The sequence below is a fragment of the Tupaia chinensis genome, unplaced genomic scaffold (assembly GCF_000334495.1).
Source record: "Tupaia chinensis unplaced genomic scaffold, TupChi_1.0 Scaffold000680_1, whole genome shotgun sequence".
Classification (NCBI taxonomy): domain Eukaryota; kingdom Metazoa; phylum Chordata; class Mammalia; order Scandentia; family Tupaiidae; genus Tupaia; species Tupaia belangeri.
Window position 1 is genome coordinate 290,536 of NW_006160204.1, and position 18,972 is coordinate 309,507.

General features: G+C 37.0%; 1 protein-coding gene across 5 annotated transcripts in view; it reads right to left on the reverse strand.

The window, feature by feature from the left end:
* NOX4 (NADPH oxidase 4) overlaps positions 1-18,966 on the reverse strand; it is a 158,301-nt gene extending 139,335 nt beyond the window's left edge. Inside the window, exons 1-2 of one of the 5 annotated variants that reach the window (XM_006160334.2) lie at positions 18,952-18,966; positions 18,222-18,317 (exon numbers count right to left, since the gene is read on the reverse strand). In XM_006160334.2, the coding sequence (XP_006160396.1) occupies positions 18,222-18,230 (9 nt within the window). In that variant the 5' untranslated portion in view covers positions 18,231-18,317; positions 18,952-18,966. Of the gene's footprint in view, positions 1-18,221; positions 18,318-18,622; positions 18,874-18,951 lie in introns of those variants that run through there. The other 4 variants (XM_027776539.1, XM_027776538.1, XM_014592351.2 and 1 more) reach the window with 4 other exon arrangements.
* Positions 18,967-18,972: the final 6 nt, after the last annotated feature.

Consider the following 18,972-nt stretch of genomic DNA (forward strand, 5'->3'; position numbering starts at 1 on the left):
CTGTCTCTATGTCTCTCTCCGTCTATCTGGTGAGCACACGCACCCTATAGTGAAAACCTCTCCCCAAAAAAAGAATAGAAATAGCAAAAAAATAGCATTTTTTTCTATAAGGACATACATTATTTTCGTGCCTGTAAACTCATGGCTTGGTTATATTGTGTGCTGTTAAGACATTTAGCAAACAATTTCTGAAAAAATATTTATATTAGTATAATAATAGAGAAAAATCCTAATATTCTGCCATGTAGAAAACAAAGTACCTCCACTCATACTCCATTTCCCAAAGCTACTTTTCAAATATATTTCTGTTTTTTAATTGCCAGAAGGCATATATATTTTTTCTTCTTTTCTCATGACATGCTCAAGATTTAAAACAACACAAGTCTAAGGCAAGTTTTCTTTAAGTAAACCAAAATAAAGGGCACCTGGCAGATCCATTTTAAGCCTATAAACTAAACTCTTTCAAGATTTTCATTTAACTAATTATTTTGCTCTCCTACATTTTAAAAGTGTTCAAGATCAAAGTAGCTGAACGGTTAATTTAGTGATGGGTTCTGCATGGTCAAAACCAACGTCCATCCCCACAAAAACATTCCATGGCAAGTAACAAATGGAACACAGTCAATGCCCAACAGCAAACACCATTCTCAAGTAGAAGGAAGACATTCGTGTACAAGCTCTGCATTCTTGTGGTTTAATATGATTCACTTTTTCTAGTTGGAATCCATTAGTATAGAACACTGATGATACTTGCTTGTTTTTCCCTTTAGATATTCTGAACCATGAAATAAAAGAAAAATGTACTCTTCACCTTCTGTTTGTGTAGCTCAATACACTTACAAGTGTGATTTTTGGGCTCAGAAATTTTCCAACCAAGAGAATTAGCAAAACTCAAAAGCCCAACGTAACTTATCAAAAGAAACCTAGCCAAAGAAAATCAGTGAGAGATAAATACACTCTCATCACAATTTTTTATTCGTATTTTTAATAGGAGGTTCTTATTTTCTTGTTCCACAACTGTCTCCATATGACACCTTAGCCCACCTTGAAATCCTTGTCCCTACATGAGGTGGGGTAACAGGGAGTTTACTCAAGATAAGATACTAGTAGGAAGCCACACAAAGGAGAGCATATTAGCTTAAAAAGAAGTTAACAAAGAAGCAAACGTATCATAGGGAAAGTGTCTCCTTTTTTGGGGTCACTGCCCCTCAAATCTTTCCTATAGACGTGTTTCTGAGACTGCATTAAATGAGACCACTTGCAATTTGAAATAAAGTATTTGGAAATCCTATAACAGGAAAAGGAATCTAGTTAGACAGGCATTCACTATAGATAATTTCTTAAATACTTTGTTGTTGGAGTGCCAATCTTTTCTCTTTTTTTTAATCTCAAAAACAGTAAGTTTCTCTTTGGTTATATCACTCATTTCTTTGTGTCTTAAGCTATGTCAGACTGCTGAAAGTCTTGATATGTATCTGGACACCTTTAACAACTTCCAAATCTATAAAAACTATTAAAGCATACCATTTTCCCCAAAAAGAACACGTATAGAGATGGGAGCCATTGTCAAATTGAATTTCCAATTTCTAAACTGTATACAAATTCTATTGATTGAACAAAGTCCACCTTTTTTTAAAAAAAATCTAATTGTCTTTAGTCCCCCTGCTAGAACTGAAAAGAAACTACTTTTCCCAAGATACTACTGAATGCTACTTAAGTTTTATCATCTAACAAAATGTCATTAAGGTGGTACTTGGAAGTGAAGCAGGCTCATTCCTCTCCTGGGCAATTTGCTCTTACACAAGGGGGACTTCAAAAAGTTCATGAAGAAACAGAATTAAAGTATGAGTTTTATTTTGTTTGTTGCCAAAATAAATTTCACAATCCATGCATAGTTTTTAATAATACACAATTTCCATGAATTTCTGGATGTTAAGAGTTGCCTGTCACTTTTTGTAATCAGGGTAAAACTTTCTTTCATAGCTTTCTCCAACCTTCCCTTCATGACTTTCCAGGGAAATTCAGTCATGGCATCATGGATGGCTGTGAAGGCTGTAGATGAATAGAATGAAAGAAGAAAACTGACATCTTTAGAGTTTCTATTATGTAACGAGCTTTATGTGAGGCAACTTGGATCCAGGGATAAGTTACTCGGAAATTTTGTTCTTATCTATGTCTTAGAAATAGAATCTACCTTATAGAATAGTGAGGATACGAACATAGAAACTAAGCATGATGTCAGGCCGGTGAGAAGGTTTCAATGGCAGCTGGCTCTAGTTATTTATTTTAATTCTCTTTGAGATTGACATTAATTTCATGAGACAGGCAATATTTCCTTTATCTGTTCAAAATTACAACTTTCAGTGAAGATTAGTAAGTTCTGTTAAGTAATTTTCTTTTAATGAAAAGCATTTTATCTCAAACTGAAATTTCACCCAACAAACATGGCCAAGTTGGAACAAACTTCATGCCAATGACAAATATCAATATATAACTTTCTTCTCCTCAAAAAGATCCAGGAGGCAGCCAGAGGTCAACCTAAGGACTGAAAGTAGAATGTTCCAGCTGACCAGTAAACATACAACCTCATCAATGTATTAATAAGCCCTCTCATGAGCATCATAATAGAACCAAGGATAAATCTCTGTTGTAGTTGCCATTTGTTATGCACTCTACAGATCCCTTTTACCTTATGTCTCTGAATACTTCTATATGTGTGTGTGTGTGTGTGTGTGTGTGTGTGTGTGTATATATATGTATGTGTATATATATATATGTATATAAAAGGTTGTCAGGAAAGTCATATGTATTTTTCTGGTTTTCTATGCAAAAATGACTTTCCTAATGGCCCTATACATATATATGTGTATACATAAATATACAAATGTGTATATATACACACATAGGTGTAGGTGTAACAGACAAGTTACATATGTGTGTACACACATATGTATATATGTATATGTACATATGTGTGTATAGGGCTATTGTATATGTATATATATGTGTATATGTGTAATTTATAATATTAGCATTTAGTACTATTCATAGTATTAAGACCATTAATATTAAATACTACTATTTACTATTTATAGTGCTAATGGTTACCATTTGCTATGTGCCTGTATGTCCAGTGCTAAACATTTCAACTGTAATTTTCATTTCTTTGTGTCTTAAGCTATGTCAGACTGCTGAAAGTCTTGATATGTATCTGGACACCTTTAACAACTTCCAAATCTATAAAAACTATTAAAGCATACCATTTTCCCCAAAAAGAACACGTATAGAGATGGGAGCCATTGTCAAATTGAATTTCCAATTTCTAAACTGTATACAAATTCTATTGATTGAACAAAGTCCACCTTTTTTTAAAAAAAATCTAATTGTCTTTAGTCCCCCTGCTAGAACTGAAAAGAAACTACTTTTCCCAAGATACTACTGAATGCTACTTAAGTTTTATCATCTAACAAAATGTCATTAAGGTGGTACTTGGAAGTGAAGCAGGCTCATTCCTCTCCTGGGCAATTTGCTCTTACACAAGGGGGACTTCAAAAAGTTCATGAAGAAACAGAATTAAAGTATGAGTTTTATTTTGTTTGTTGCCAAAATAAATTTCACAATCCATGCATAGTTTTTAATAATACACAATTTCCATGAATTTCTGGATGTTAAGAGTTGCCTGTCACTTTTTGTAATCAGGGTAAAACTTTCTTTCATAGCTTTCTCCAACCTTCCCTTCATGACTTTCCAGGGAAATTCAGTCATGGCATCATGGATGGCTGTGAAGGCTGTAGATGAATAGAATGAAAGAAGAAAACTGACATCTTTAGAGTTTCTATTATGTAACGAGCTTTATGTGAGGCAACTTGGATCCAGGGATAAGTTACTCGGAAATTTTGTTCTTATCTATGTCTTAGAAATAGAATCTACCTTATAGAATAGTGAGGATACGAACATAGAAACTAAGCATGATGTCAGGCCGGTGAGAAGGTTTCAATGGCAGCTGGCTCTAGTTATTTATTTTAATTCTCTTTGAGATTGACATTAATTTCATGAGACAGGCAATATTTCCTTTATCTGTTCAAAATTACAACTTTCAGTGAAGATTAGTAAGTTCTGTTAAGTAATTTTCTTTTAATGAAAAGCATTTTATCTCAAACTGAAATTTCACCCAACAAACATGGCCAAGTTGGAACAAACTTCATGCCAATGACAAATATCAATATATAACTTTCTTCTCCTCAAAAAGATCCAGGAGGCAGCCAGAGGTCAACCTAAGGACTGAAAGTAGAATGTTCCAGCTGACCAGTAAACATACAACCTCATCAATGTATTAATAAGCCCTCTCATGAGCATCATAATAGAACCAAGGATAAATCTCTGTTGTAGTTGCCATTTGTTATGCACTCTACAGATCCCTTTTACCTTATGTCTCTGAATACTTCTATATGTGTGTGTGTGTGTGTGTGTGTGTGTGTGTGTATATATATGTATGTGTATATATATATATGTATATAAAAGGTTGTCAGGAAAGTCATATGTATTTTTCTGGTTTTCTATGCAAAAATGACTTTCCTAATGGCCCTATACATATATATGTGTATACATAAATATACAAATGTGTATATATACACACATAGGTGTAGGTGTAACAGACAAGTTACATATGTGTGTACACACATATGTATATATGTATATGTACATATGTGTGTATAGGGCTATTGTATATGTATATATATGTGTATATGTGTAATTTATAATATTAGCATTTAGTACTATTCATAGTATTAAGACCATTAATATTAAATACTACTATTTACTATTTATAGTGCTAATGGTTACCATTTGCTATGTGCCTGTATGTCCAGTGCTAAACATTTCAACTGTAATTTTCTCATGTCACTATCACAAGCCACTGAGGAGTAATATTTAAACCCTATATTATAGATGAGTTAAACTTATGCTCAGAGAAGGAGTTTATCAAAATTGTAAAGGCCGAGAAATGCCTGAATCATAATTCATATTTATATTTATATAGTGTTAAAGCCCAGGATCGTTTCAGTAAGAAATTATGATTCAGTTTTTCTCTCCAGAATAACTTCAGTATTTATAAAACTAATTTTTGAAAATTAATGCAATGTTTAGCATGATGGACATGAAGAAACACAGGCAGAAGTTAAAGACTTACCATCCATACTTAGTTTTGCGCTGAGTCTTTAAGAAGGCATTTAACTGAACTACGCTTATTTACCAAGTGAGTCAAATGGACTAAAACAGTCCACAATTCTACAGGCTCCTCTCCCTTAAGACTGATCCTTCCCCAGGGGAATGATCACACAGCTACTATGACTCCAGCCAGTACTCCGACTACTGACCTCAGCCATTCCTCTTCTAGTAGTCAGTTCCTTAAAGACATACTCTTGATTCCAAGATCTAAACAATCAAAATCAAGTACTGCTACTTCTCACAGGGTGCTGATTCATCAGATCTGCTTCTTTAGAGGCATGGAAGGAGTAAAGGGACTTTAATAAAGAAGCCATGTTCCAAACACCTGAAGGGTTGGGTTAAAACTGAAGTCCTACAAACAACTGAGCAGGACCATCACCCTTTTCCTGAATGGCCTGAGAGGGGTTCTTGTGCAGTGTCATTCTGGAACACTAGTGTTCAGCTGGGTTTCTACACTTAAGGAGAATAAAACTATATTGATCTCAGATTAACTCCCCAAAATTCAAGCTTTGTTTCTAGGGAAAGGCTGAGAAATTTGGAAGGTGTTATAGGCTAAATTTTTCCCTTCCCTAAAATTCATAATTTGTAGCCCTAATGTGCAATACGTTAGAGTGTGAATGTGCTTGTAAAGAGTCTATAAATAAGTAATTAAGGTTAAATGGGGTTATTGGAGTGAGCCTAACCCAATATGACTGCTGTCCTTAGGAGGAAAGATTAGGACAAAGACATACAGAGAAGGAAGATCATGTAAAGATACTGGAAGAAGAGAACCAAGTATAAGCCAAGGAGAGAGAAACCTTCCGAGAAAGGCCCCTAAGTAAAAATGTTTCAAAATAGGGGCCAGCAGGCAGCATGGTGGTTAAAGCACTGGACTCCCACAGGGTCGACTGTGGTTCGAGTCCTGGACCTGGCAGCTCGCTTTCTCACTTTCTCTGTCTCTCTCTGTCTCTATCTCTCTTTCTGGTGAGTGCATGTGCCTGCAGCAAATGTTTAAAAAATAATAATGATGATAAATAAAAATTAAATAATTCTTTTTAAAAGTTATTTTATTTAACTTTATTTACTCACTCATTTATTTATTTGAATCTGACCAGAGAGGGGCAGAGAGAGAGAGAGAGAGAGAGAGAGAACAAGCTGCCAGGTCCGGGACTCGAACCTCAGTCAGCCATGTAGGAGTCCAGTGCCCCTAACCACCAAGCCATCTGCTGGTCCCAAAATTAAATAATTCTTTTTAAAAATTTTAAAATAATAATAAAACACGCATTCTGGAACCAGGATCTTTGGTTAGACCTCTGCCTCTGTCATTCACTAGCAAGTTGTAGAATTTCTCTAATTCAGCATCTCAGCTAACAAAAATTAAAATAGCTACTCCATATTGTGGAGTAGAAGATTAAATAAAACAATTGGTGCAAAGCTCTTAGATTAGTGTCTAGTATTGAGGCAGTACTCACTGGATGTAATCTGCTATTCACACTATTAATATTATTTATAACAAAATTTGAAAACCTTGTAGATTCATCCTAACTTCCAATTCTATGCTGTTTCGGATGGTATTGATAAAAGATAATTATGCAATGGGCATTTTGTCATATATAACAAAGAAGTTAGGTATTGAGTTCTGGAATTTTAATAAATATTGTGAAATCAGAAATAATTTACATAGAGGTACCTTATAATTCCTTAATGATCAGCTAAGACAAGTCTAAAACAATTACAACACTGAATAATATTTTATCATGGGGGTAAATCAGTAATTTTTCCTAACTTCTTAAATTGCTAGATATTTTATGAAAATGAGACATTGCATGTCTCCACTTAACATATACTGACCATCCGCACTCTATGGTAGAAACTAAAAGACTGGAGAACATAAAAGCATTAAAAATTGTAATGGATACTAGAGACAAAGTGGAAAGAGAGTGAGAGAGGGGAAGAACATAGGAAAGGAAATTTGGGGGAAAATGGAGAGGAGAAATCCATTCTCCTCTCAGGATTATAGGACACAGATAAGGTTTTTTATCTGTTGACAAGGATGTGTATAATAATCTCAACTGGGCTGGCCTGAGGTGTATATCATGCTGGGTAAAGTCTCTACACAATCTAAATGATGTATAGCGATTTAATGTCTGAATAATAATTTTAAAAATTAATTTTAAAATTGCTAGATATTTTAAAATATCGTTTCACAGGAAATGAAAAAGAGTTTTAATGTATTCTTGCATATGTTCATACAGATATTTATTACTGCAAGATAATAATGGACTGAAAGGATCAATAGACCAAATAGAAACAAAGCTACTAAACCAAAGATATCGAAGTTCTCATCCAAGCCTAAAATTCTATAAATCACTATCTGTTATATAAATAGTATACAATGTGAGTTTATCAAATATAACCCAATTCACTTATCAATGAGCAGAAAAAAAATTATTTTCAAATAGCAGAATGTTAAGAATAAAAACAAACAAATAAAAAAAAAAAACATTTAGTTAAAAATATCCCCTGAACTGAAACTACAATGCCTACCTGGGTAATTCTAATTAGTGACTTTCTTCCCTTCCCTTCCTTTCCTTTCTCTTCCCTTTCTTTCTTTCTTTCTTTCTTTCTTTCTTTCTTTCTTCTTTGCTTCTTTATTTCTTTTGAGAGATTTTTTCAGTATAGGGCACATGTGCTCACCACAGAGACAGAGAGAGACAGAGAAACAGAAAGTGAGAAATCACCCCTCAGGGAGAATGGCCACCACACTGAAGTCCCTTTTCCATTCTCCTCTCAGGATTTTAGGAATGCACGCACATGAATCTGGCATGAGTTTCAGGCCACCACGTCCAGGATTCAAACTGTGGTTTAACCATGTGGGATTTCAGCACCTTAACCACTATGCCCCCTGCTGGTCTAGCCTTTTTCATTCTGTGCCATAAAAAGAGTTAATGATCAAACCTCTTCTGAAATGGACAGCACATATATATATTCCTTCTCAACAGAATCAAAGCTGCCCAGGCCAGCTGTGAAACCAACACTGACTTAAAAATCTTAGGTCCTTTTGCCCAGAAATTCCAGTGTCTGACCTTAAGAAATTCACATGACAACAAATATCTGTCTCTGTGAAATATTATAATATAACTCCTAGGATTCTGGAGAGGGTCAGTTAGTTAATGTTTCTAAATGATAATGATTGACCAAAGAAAGATCATCACTTTGTTTCACTAGCAAGTTAGGGAGAACCTAAATCCTCAGTTTTCTTACAAATAGCATAGGTATCACAATAAGAGTTTTAAAACAAAACAAATGACAAATGACAAAAATCTTCATGACTATGTAACAGATCTAAAGCGATAATAATGAGAAAAAGAAAAAGATTGAATTTTCATAATAGTAACCTGCTAATAGTTGAAACTGACTAGTCTATACCCAAATACTAATTTCAACCAAAAAGAAAATATATGAAAACAAAATATATTGATTCTGGTACAATTAATTAACTTCTCCGTTTTGTTTGTTTGTTTGTTTGCTTTTTAAGAGAAATTTTTGCAATAAGGCACATGTACTCAAGAGAGAGACAGAAAGCAAGAAATCACCCGCAGGGTGAATGGCCATGCTGCAATCCCTTCTCCCCCATTCTCATCTCAGAATTTTGGGCACACACACATACACACACACACTTAGCATGTGTTTGAAGATGCCAGGTCTGGGATTCGAACCACGGTCAGCCATGTGGCAATCCAGTGATGTAACCATTACACCATCTGCTGGTACCAAAATGCATTCTCTTCTGAAGTTTTAATGCTTCCATCAATTGATGATTTCTTTTAATTATTAAATGTCAAAAACTAAAACATGGTAACCGTGAAGATGGGGATTTTAATAGACAGTATTTTGAATTAAATTGGTCCTAACATTTCAAATAAACTAGGAAATTAAGTTTCTCAGATTACTCAAAGTATATTAGTATTTCCTATTAAAATGAAAGCAACTACATTTTCCATTTCTTGAATATAAATTAATCAAAACAGATTTCATCTTAAGCAATTAATGGAGTCCTTTATTTAAAAGGCTCCTGTGAGAGAGTGGGGAATGTTATTGTTTGCTTTTTGTTTTTTTATTTTTTTATTTTTTTGCCTCCCCTTAAAGACTATTCTCCACCTTTACTAATTTTAAGATTTCCCAGTGTGTAGAATGTCATAATTAAACATCTCCTAGGAAGTGCAGAGTCTGACTAGCACTTTAACTCAGGCATAACCCAGGCGTGACCATGTTGTCTCCTCGTCTGGATCAGATCAGTCTGGGAAAGACTAAAGCATACTAATTCCAATAAATCTTATTTGCTGGCAGTTAAGATCTTATTTTTCTGTTCATTCTTATAAACAATTTTTAATCTCTAGTTTTGGTCTGAGAAGAGTCATCTAGATATAAAAACAGACAATCCAGTTTTGAGAAATAAATACACTTTCCTTCATTCTCAAAGATTCCCACTGCCAGAAAAACTCATAAGATGAAGCAAAAGTCAGAGGTTTTTTTAAAAAAAAAATTTTTTTAAGGTTTTCACCACAGGGCAAGTGTGCATACCAGAGAGAGACAGTGAAAGGGAAAGTGAGAATTCACTCCCCCACTCCCCACACACTGAGGATGGTCATGTCACAATCCTTCCTCCTCCGTTCTCCCCTTGGGATTTTGGGCATACATGTTCATGTACTGGTGTGCTTTTCTAGCTGCCAGGTCCAGAACTTAAAATATTGTCGGCATGTAGGAGTCCAGGGCCTTAACTACACGCCACCTGCTGGTCCCTAGAGATTTTTTTTTTCATTTATTTCTTCCAAAAGAGAGAAAGAGGGGTACTCAAAAAAAATCTTCACGTTGTGATCTACCCCTTGTCTGAGCCAACCCTGGATCATGGGAAGGTGTGCACGTGCCTGGTATGTACAAGGAGACCACAGAATGTGAACTCAGGACCTGCGTGTGTGGTCTTGGAATGGTGGAGCATTGCATTACTCCTGTTCCATTGCACCTGGCCCAAACAGATTCTCATACTTAGTTTCACACTAATAACTAGCACTCTCAACAACCCATCCAATATCAGATCTGTTTTATAAAGGAAAAACAACAAGACCACCCATTTCTTGGTGTCTTTTTTATGGAGTTGGCTGACTGGCTGGTTGTTTGCTTTAGAACAAAATGGTCTAAGTGTGAACGCCATGAGGGTAGAGTATCTTCCCCAATGATCTGTACTTGTTAAGTCTAAAATGGTGGCCACTAGCCACACATAGCTGTTGAGTATGAAATTTCAGTTCCTATGGTTATCAAACAATGGGAATTTTAGGTTTAATTCATATTATACATGTTTTTTCTTTAAGAGAGATTTTTACTGTAGGGCACATGCGTTCACCGGAGAGACAGTAGGAGTCAGAGATGGAAAGCAAGAAATCACCACCCCCCCATGGGGGTGGCCATGACCTCCTCCATTCTCTTCTTGGGATCTTGGGCACACATGCACATGCGCCCAGTGGGAGTTTTAAGTCACCGGATCCAGAACTTAAATTGCAGTTGACTACATGGGAGTCCAGTGATAAAATCGTTATGCCATCTACTGGTCCCCACATTATAAATTTCAATTTTAAAGCTGATACTCATTTATTTATGTTATTAAAGAATCTATAAGCGGGGCCCGGCAGGTGGCATGGTGGTTAAAGCCTACCAAGGTTTGAGTCCTGGACCTGGCAGCTTGCTTTCTCACTTTCCCTCTCACACTCTCTCTCTCTCTCTCTCTCTCTCGCTCTTGCTCTGTCCCTCTCTGGTCAAATGAAAATAAGTAAATAAAGTTAAATAAAATAATTCTTTAAAAAAAATCTTTAAGCATGTTTAGAGCAATTCTGGTATGTGAATGTACTTTTTCACCTGTAAATTCTATGAAACCTAAACACATGTCAGGTATTTCTCATAAAAATTAAAAATTTAGTGACTGAATCTTAATGTGCCTGAGTATAATATATATAGATATAGATATAGATATAGATATAGATATATAGATATACACACACACATACATATATGCATGTATATATATGTATACACATACATACATGCATATATATACACATGTGTATATGTGTGTGTGTGTGTGTCAAACAAATGGATAGGAAAAAATAAAGTAAAATATCACAATTTTTAAAATACTATATGTTGAAAGGATAATACTTGGGCTATATTAGGCTAAAAATATTTTTAATTAAAAATACCAATAGATTATTTTTATTTTAATGATGTGCTAGAAAACATAAATGAATGATGATATGAAAATCACAGAAAATACATATTATAAAAAACTAGAGATTTCAAAAACATTTTTGGGCCAAAATACTCATACTTTAATTCCATTTTCCACAAACTTTTTGAAGTCCCCTTGCCTTACTTGCATTATATTTCTATTGGGCAGCACTAATAAAGAATAATACTGGGCCTTGGGGTCAGCAGTTGGCATAATGGCTATGTCACTGAACTCCCATGTGGTCAACCGTGGTTCGAGTCCCAAACCCAGTGGCTTAAACTCACACCAGGCGTATGTGCATGCGTGCCCAGGATCCCAAGAGGAGAATGGAGGAGAAGGGATTGTGACGTGGCCATCTCCTGGGGGGGTGATTTCTCACTTTCCGTCTCTCTGTCTCTCTCTGTCTTTCTGGTGAGCGCATGTGCCCTATAGCAAAAACCTCTCCAAAAAAAAGACTAATACTGGGCCAGCAGATGGCATGGTAGTTAAGGTGCTAAACTCCCAGTTCAAGTCCCAGACCTGATGGCTTAAAACTCATGCCGGACATGTGTGCATGTGTGCCCAAAATCCTCAGAGGAAAATGGAGGAGAATGAATTAGGGCATGGCGATCCCTCCTAGGGGGGAAATTTCTAACTTTCCCTAACTTTCCCTATCTCTGTCTCTCTCTCTCTAGCAAGTGTACATGCCCTATGGTAAAAACATTCAAAAAAGAAGAAGAAGAATATTAACCAGCAGTATAAGTGCCTGAGATGTACCAGGCAAGTCATCTAGAAAAGCTGTGTACAAGAGGGGACAGCAAGGACAGGACTGCTTTCACATCCTAGCTCTGACACTGACCATCCTAGGGCCCTTGAGTACACTGCACAGCTCCCTCAGCTTGTATTCCCTCATATGGAAAAAAGGGGAGGATAGTTTTACAGCTTAATATTTGCAAAGTGCCTGGCATATCACAGGTAAAAACGAACAGTTAAACACATAGTTGCTTTTGAATAGAAAGCAGATATTTCAGGCAATTACAAGTTAAGCATCCCTAATCTGTACAATCCCAAATCCAAAATATTCCAAAGTCCAAAACACTTTGAGTGCCAACAAGATGCAAGGACTAGAAAATTTCACACATGACCTCACATGACAGGTCAGAGTCAAAATACTGCAATGCAAAAATATTGTATAAAATCGCCTTCGGGCTTTATCTCAAAAGCACATATGAAACATAAACGAATTTTGTATTTATATTTGGGTCCCATATCCAAGATATCTCATTATGTATATGTAAATATTTCAAAATCTAAAAAAAAAATCTTATTTGAGATAAGGGATACTCGATCTGTACTAAGAATTAACAGCTTCTCAATGTCTGTGTTTCTTCTTGAAAACTGATAGGAGACCTTTCTATCTGTAATACTAGTACAACTTTGTTATTAATTTACATTTTACAGATGAATAATGGCAACCTTTATATTCAATGCTATTATCAAAACAATCATCAAATGGAATTTAGTTTCCATTGCTGTTTTAAAATGTTCTAATCAAATTCATTTCCAAAATCATGATTTTTTTTAGGAGAGTAAAGTTCACCTAAAACAGACCTATAATACTTAGGTCCTCTTGAGATTTTCTTTTTTTAAAACATTGCTTATTTAATTTTATTTATTATTATTATTTCTTAATTTGACCAGAGACAGAGAGAGAGGGGGAAAGTGAGACAGTGAACTGTCAGATCCAGGACTAGAACTGCAATCAGCAGTGGAGTCTAGTGCCTTAACCACAATGCTACCTGCCAGTGCCCTTCTTTAGAATTTCTAAATATATCACATATACATATATCAACTGAGTATTTAACAGCCTCTAAAAGGTGTTGCTCTAAGGCATTATACTATTAGGCCATCAGAAAAGTCATTATGCATTTTTGCATAGAAAAAATACATTATGACTTTTCCGATGACCCAATATATTTCTTGAGCAATTTGAAGAATGCCTACAACTTCTTTTTCTATGAAACAATACCACAATCATCATAAGATTAGAAAGAATGAGCCTAGGACAAATTAAAAAAAAAAAAAAAAAACTTTCCCAATGCAAATAGAGAAACTATAGACGGAGTCCTATTTCACTAAGAGTAGTAAGTGGGCTGAAAATATCTACTCCACAGTGGGGTCGGCCCAGCCACAGTGGTGAAGGTGGGAGCACACTGCTCTGTAGTGTTGGAAGAATTCACAGAACGAGAATTTGTAGGCATTTTTGAAATGGCAAAGAAACACGGAGTGATTGTGAGAGAGAAATGCTTTTACAATAAACATTGCTGGATCCCATGTTTTACATCTTTAATAGCTATATGTTACTGACTTAATAGCTTAGAGCAGTGTGCCCCAGAGTCTATCTGGTTAGGTCCCAAGTCCACTTGAAACACATCTGGCACACATGCACACCTAAGGTCCTGACTGGCTGAAGGACCAGGAAGACGATTGCGGAGTGTTGAAACCTTGTGAAGGAGTAAACGGGTATATGTGTGTGTGTGTGTGTGTGTGTGTGTGTGTGTATGTGTGTGTGTCATGAAAGAAAATAAACTTTAAAACATGGGTTAGATAGGGCCAGCAGGTGGCATGGTGGCTAAGATACTGGATTCCACATGGCCAGCTGAGTAGTTTAAGAATGAGACCTGGTGGCTTGAAAGACACGAGAACCAGCAGTTAGCGTAATGGCTATGTCGCTGGACTCCAATGTAGTCGACCGTGGTTCGCGTCTCGGACCCGGTGGCTTAAAACTCACGCCGGGCACGTGTGCGTGCGTGCCCAAGATCCTGAGAGGAGAATGGAGGAGAAGGGATTGTGGTGTGACCATCCCCCCTGGGGGGTGATTTCTCCCTTTCTGTCTCTCTGTCTCTCTCTCTCTGTCTGGCGAGTGCATGCACCCTATAGCGGGAACCTCTCCAAAAAAAAAAAAAGACACCAGCCCATGTGGATGGGGCATGGCTGTCCTTCCCCTGAGGGGCGATTTCTCATTCTCACTTTTTCTCTTTCTCTGATGACTGTATGCACCCTATGGGGGTGGGGGTGAGGGGGCTTATGTAAATTAATGACTAGAAAATTCATAACAGGTAATTATTAGAAAGTGAGAAATATTGAAGTCATATTTCATCCTTCAGCATTACACCAAAAAGAAAGACCAGCCCTAGGACCAGCAGGTGGTGTAGTGATTAAGGTGCTAGATTCCCACATGGCTGACAGTGGTTCGAGTCCTAACCCAGTGGCTTGAAAATCACACTGGGCATGTGAGTATAAGCACCCAAAATCCCAGGAAGAGAATGGAGAAGGGATTGCAGCATGGCTATCTCTCAAAGGGATGATTTTTCATTTTCCCTCTCTCTGTCTCTCTGATGAGTGTGCACCCACCCTATGGCAAAAATAATAATAATAATAATAAATAATAAATAAACAAATAAAAATAAAGGCCAGTTGTTTCTACAATGACTTTGATAAAATACTGAATCCTGACCAGATGACTTAAAAATCAACTCACATATTTTGTTTCCCACAAAAGAGAATTTACAGTGACTTTCTCCTTAAACTTGTTTCTTGTTCTTTTTTCTTCATTCATTTGGTCAGTATTTGTCAAGACCCTACTATGGGCCAGCAGTTCTTGGATCTTATTACCCTGTCATATTATCCAAAAGAAAGAATTATAGGGGGCTGGAAGCAGAGAAGTGGAGCACATTTCATAATGTTTTCAAAATCTGTTGTAGGACTAGGTGGTGGTACAGCAGAAATACAATTGGCCCTTCAAGAGAAAAATCCTGAGTTTGCATCCCCAACCTCTCTGTGGGTGCCAGTCATGTGCATGTGAGCCTAAGACATAGGCCAGCTGACACTGGGGCAGGATCAAGGTATGAAGACCCTATTGGGAGTGACTATCTCTCCTTCTCTCTCTCTCTCTTTTCTCTGCCTCTTTCTCTTTGTTGCTCTCTCTGTTTTTCCCTCATAGAAATAATAAACAAATAAAACTTTAAAAAATGTTGTAGTCTGTGTGTGTGTGTGTATAGAACAGGTCTTCAAAAACTTCAATGAAAATGCAGATTGTGAAAAAGCTATGCACAAATTTTAAAATTTCTGCAACAAAATAAATTGTACTCTAATTCCACTTTGCCACAAACTTTTTGAACTTCCCTCATAATTTTCATCATATCTGACCCGTCACTAAAACATACTTGAGGTTGTTACATACCATCTGAGGTCACAAAAAATTACCTTATGAATTTCTGATATAATTAATTTTTTTTTTAAATAAGCCATTACTTTTAGCATATACAATGGCACAGGGCTTCAATCCAAAGTTCATTTACAGTTTTACAAGTCATTGCAATAAGCTTTCAATTTTTAGAATTGTATTTATTTTTTAATAAAAATTTCTTTTTTTTTTTTTTTGGCTATAGGGCACTTGCAGGAGAAAGAAAGTGGGAAATTGGGACCAGCAGGTGGCATGTGGTTAAGGTGCTGGACACTCCCACATGGCCGACCAGGGTTCAAGTCCTGAATCTGGTGACTTGCTTTCTCACTTTCTCACTTTCTCTCTCTCTCACTCTCACCCTCTGTCTCTCTCTGGTCAAACTAAATAAATAAATAAATAAATAAACAAATGAATAAAATAAAATAGATAATTATTTTAAAAAAGAAAAAAAAATTGAGAAATCACTCTTCGTGGGGGTTGGCCATGCCACAATCCCCTCTCTTCCATTCTGCTCTGGGGATTTTGGGCACACATACACATACCTAGTATATTTTTCAAGTAACTGGGTGGTCTGGGACTCCAACTGCTGAGTCAGCCATGTGGGATCCAGCTACTTTAACTGTCCTGCCAATTTTTAGATTTTAAATGAACACAAATTCTTCTTGATCAAGGCAAATTTTACCACTATAACAATCAAGAGTTTTCTCCAACTTGTTCATCAAGTTATGTAATAGGTCAGCTGAGTCTCCGGCTGAAAACTTTGTCCATTAATTCACAACTAATTTCTAGGAATGAAAATATAAGTGATAGGCCAGCAGATCTCATGTGTTCGTTAGAGAAAAAACTTTGAACTCATTTATTGAGTTATAAATATTTACTTGTTGGGTTTTCTATTAGGTTATGAGCAAACTCAGGGGAAGGATGAGGTCTTCTTTATGTGCCCATTTGAAAAGCACAGGTTATATGGCAATTTCTGGGTGATTTAGGGGGAAGATTGGATGGATAAAAGAAGAAATGTTCAGAGTAAGAGTCACTATCAACATGAGTATAGTCTTTAAGACTCTTTTTCCTCAACCCATTAGCTAAAAACACAAGTATTAAAATTTTAAAATATCAATTGCGTGGCCAGTAGATTATGAAAAATAATATTGGATCATCAGAAAAGTCATGATGTGTTTTTCTGTTTTTTTTTTTTCTTAGGCAAAAATGCATCATGGCTTTTCTGATGACCCAATACATTTTTGTATAATATAAACTATAATGAATTTAGCTCCCATTTTGTTGTAGCCTTAATTTGTGCCTATCATTACTCTAGGCCCTGAGGTCTAAGGACAAATAAGGTCTGTGTATAAAAAGAGAAAGCAGATGCCACTGAATTCATCTGAATTCTTCATCATGTCAAAGAGTCATTAAACTATGAAAACCAGAGGTGTGCATCCCTTCTTGAGAATGTGTTTCCTTCCCTAATGAGAAGAAATGACAAAAAATCAGCTTTTTCAAATGTACTAAGATTATACCATGGTTTATATTTCATGCTTAGAAAATCCGATATTCTTATACAAAGTAAACACCCTCGGCGACACTGTTGTTGGTTCTGGAGTCAAATACGAAGAGGGTGGAAAGAAAGAATGAAATCAGAAACGTTACAGAATAGAGAAAGAGAAAAAAATCCCATGAACTAAATCAGAAGAAAGTATTGCACAGTGTCTCTCTAATATTCATCTAGAACACTGGACCATAATCAGCTACTGATCTGTGGCAAGTAGCTGAGAATGGCCCAGAAATGCATGACCCCATTAGGCACATACTTTGCGGGAACTGTCAGTAAAAGGAAAGCGTGCAGAAATCCTCTGGATAAGCTTATGGGCAGGCTGACAGCTTTAATAAGCGAAAACTAAAAGCCTGTCATCAGTTGTTCCTCCTGGTGAAGCAGATCCTTCAGGGCACTTACCAGCTGGCAAGAAGATGCAACTTTTCCCAGACACTAATAACCTGGTCTGGAAGGTTCTTGTGTTTCACCTTAGCAGATATTACCTTTAGTTCTTAAGAGAGTCAGTCCTCACCTGAACAAGCATAAGTAACAAATCAAGAAAACCTGGTCACTTTCGGACCAGCAGTTAGCGTAATGGCTATGTCGCTGGACTCCCACGTAGTCGACCGCAGTTTGAGTCCCGGACCCGGTGGCTTAAACTCACGCCGGGCGCGTGTGCGTGCGTGCCCAAGATCCCGAGAGGAGAATGGAGGAGAAGGGATTGCGGCGTGGCCATCCCTCCTGGGGGGTGATTTCCTGCTTTCTATCTCTCTGTCTCTCTCTGTCTGGCGAGCACACGCACCCTATAACAAAAACCTCTCAAAAAAAAAAAAAAAGAAAAAAGAAAACCTGGTCACTTTAGAGACTAGTGATTGTTCTCTAAAGTAAATAACAAATGTTTCTTTAATGAATGAAAGACATGGTGAGGTCCTGTAGCCTGCATCCATCCCATTCCACCAGGTCACTGGAGTTCCACTTACCCCCAACATCTGGTGGAGGTAATGATACTCTGGACCTCGGTTATACAGCAGGAAGGTTTTCCAGAAAAGCAGGACATTCAGGGAGAGCCAGATGAGCTAAACCAATCAGACAAAGGGAGAGAGACAGAGAGCGAGAGAACAAAAATTAGAAATAATCTTGATCTGATGAATGGAGCCCACAAAGATACTTCCTGGACACAGAACTTTCAATGGTACCTCAATTAGTAATTGCAAAAAGAATCCTTAAATTAACTAACAAGCAGAAAACCAGCCCCCAGGAACACCAGCCTGAGCTGACCCGCCCCTTCACCTGAGATTAAGCGTTTGGGTTGCAAAGAAACCTCATTGTTCCATAGACAACCCAGCAGTACAAAAACGACACTAAGTTATTAGAGACATACCATGTCCCAAGCAACCAGAAGCAATCTGGGAAAAGACAAAGGGGGCAAAATGTGTAAAGGGTTAAGAAGAAGCTGCGTGCGATTAAAGTGGCCTCTTCTCCCTTCCTCCACCTCTGCTCTCCCATCAGTGCGAGGAGAATTCCCCTTCCTCCGGGGGAAGGGAGGGATCTGCGTTATCTCCAGGGCTTAACCGCAAGTTCTGTTAGTTGAGAACTTTCGAATAAAGAGTCAGAACTTCTTCCAACTTCCCACCCGCACATGCTCAGAGAATGAATCCAAGTCGCTGCAGGAGAGACCTAACGCGAGGAGAGCCTAGCCCGCCATCCTACCAGGCAGAGGTGTTTAACCCC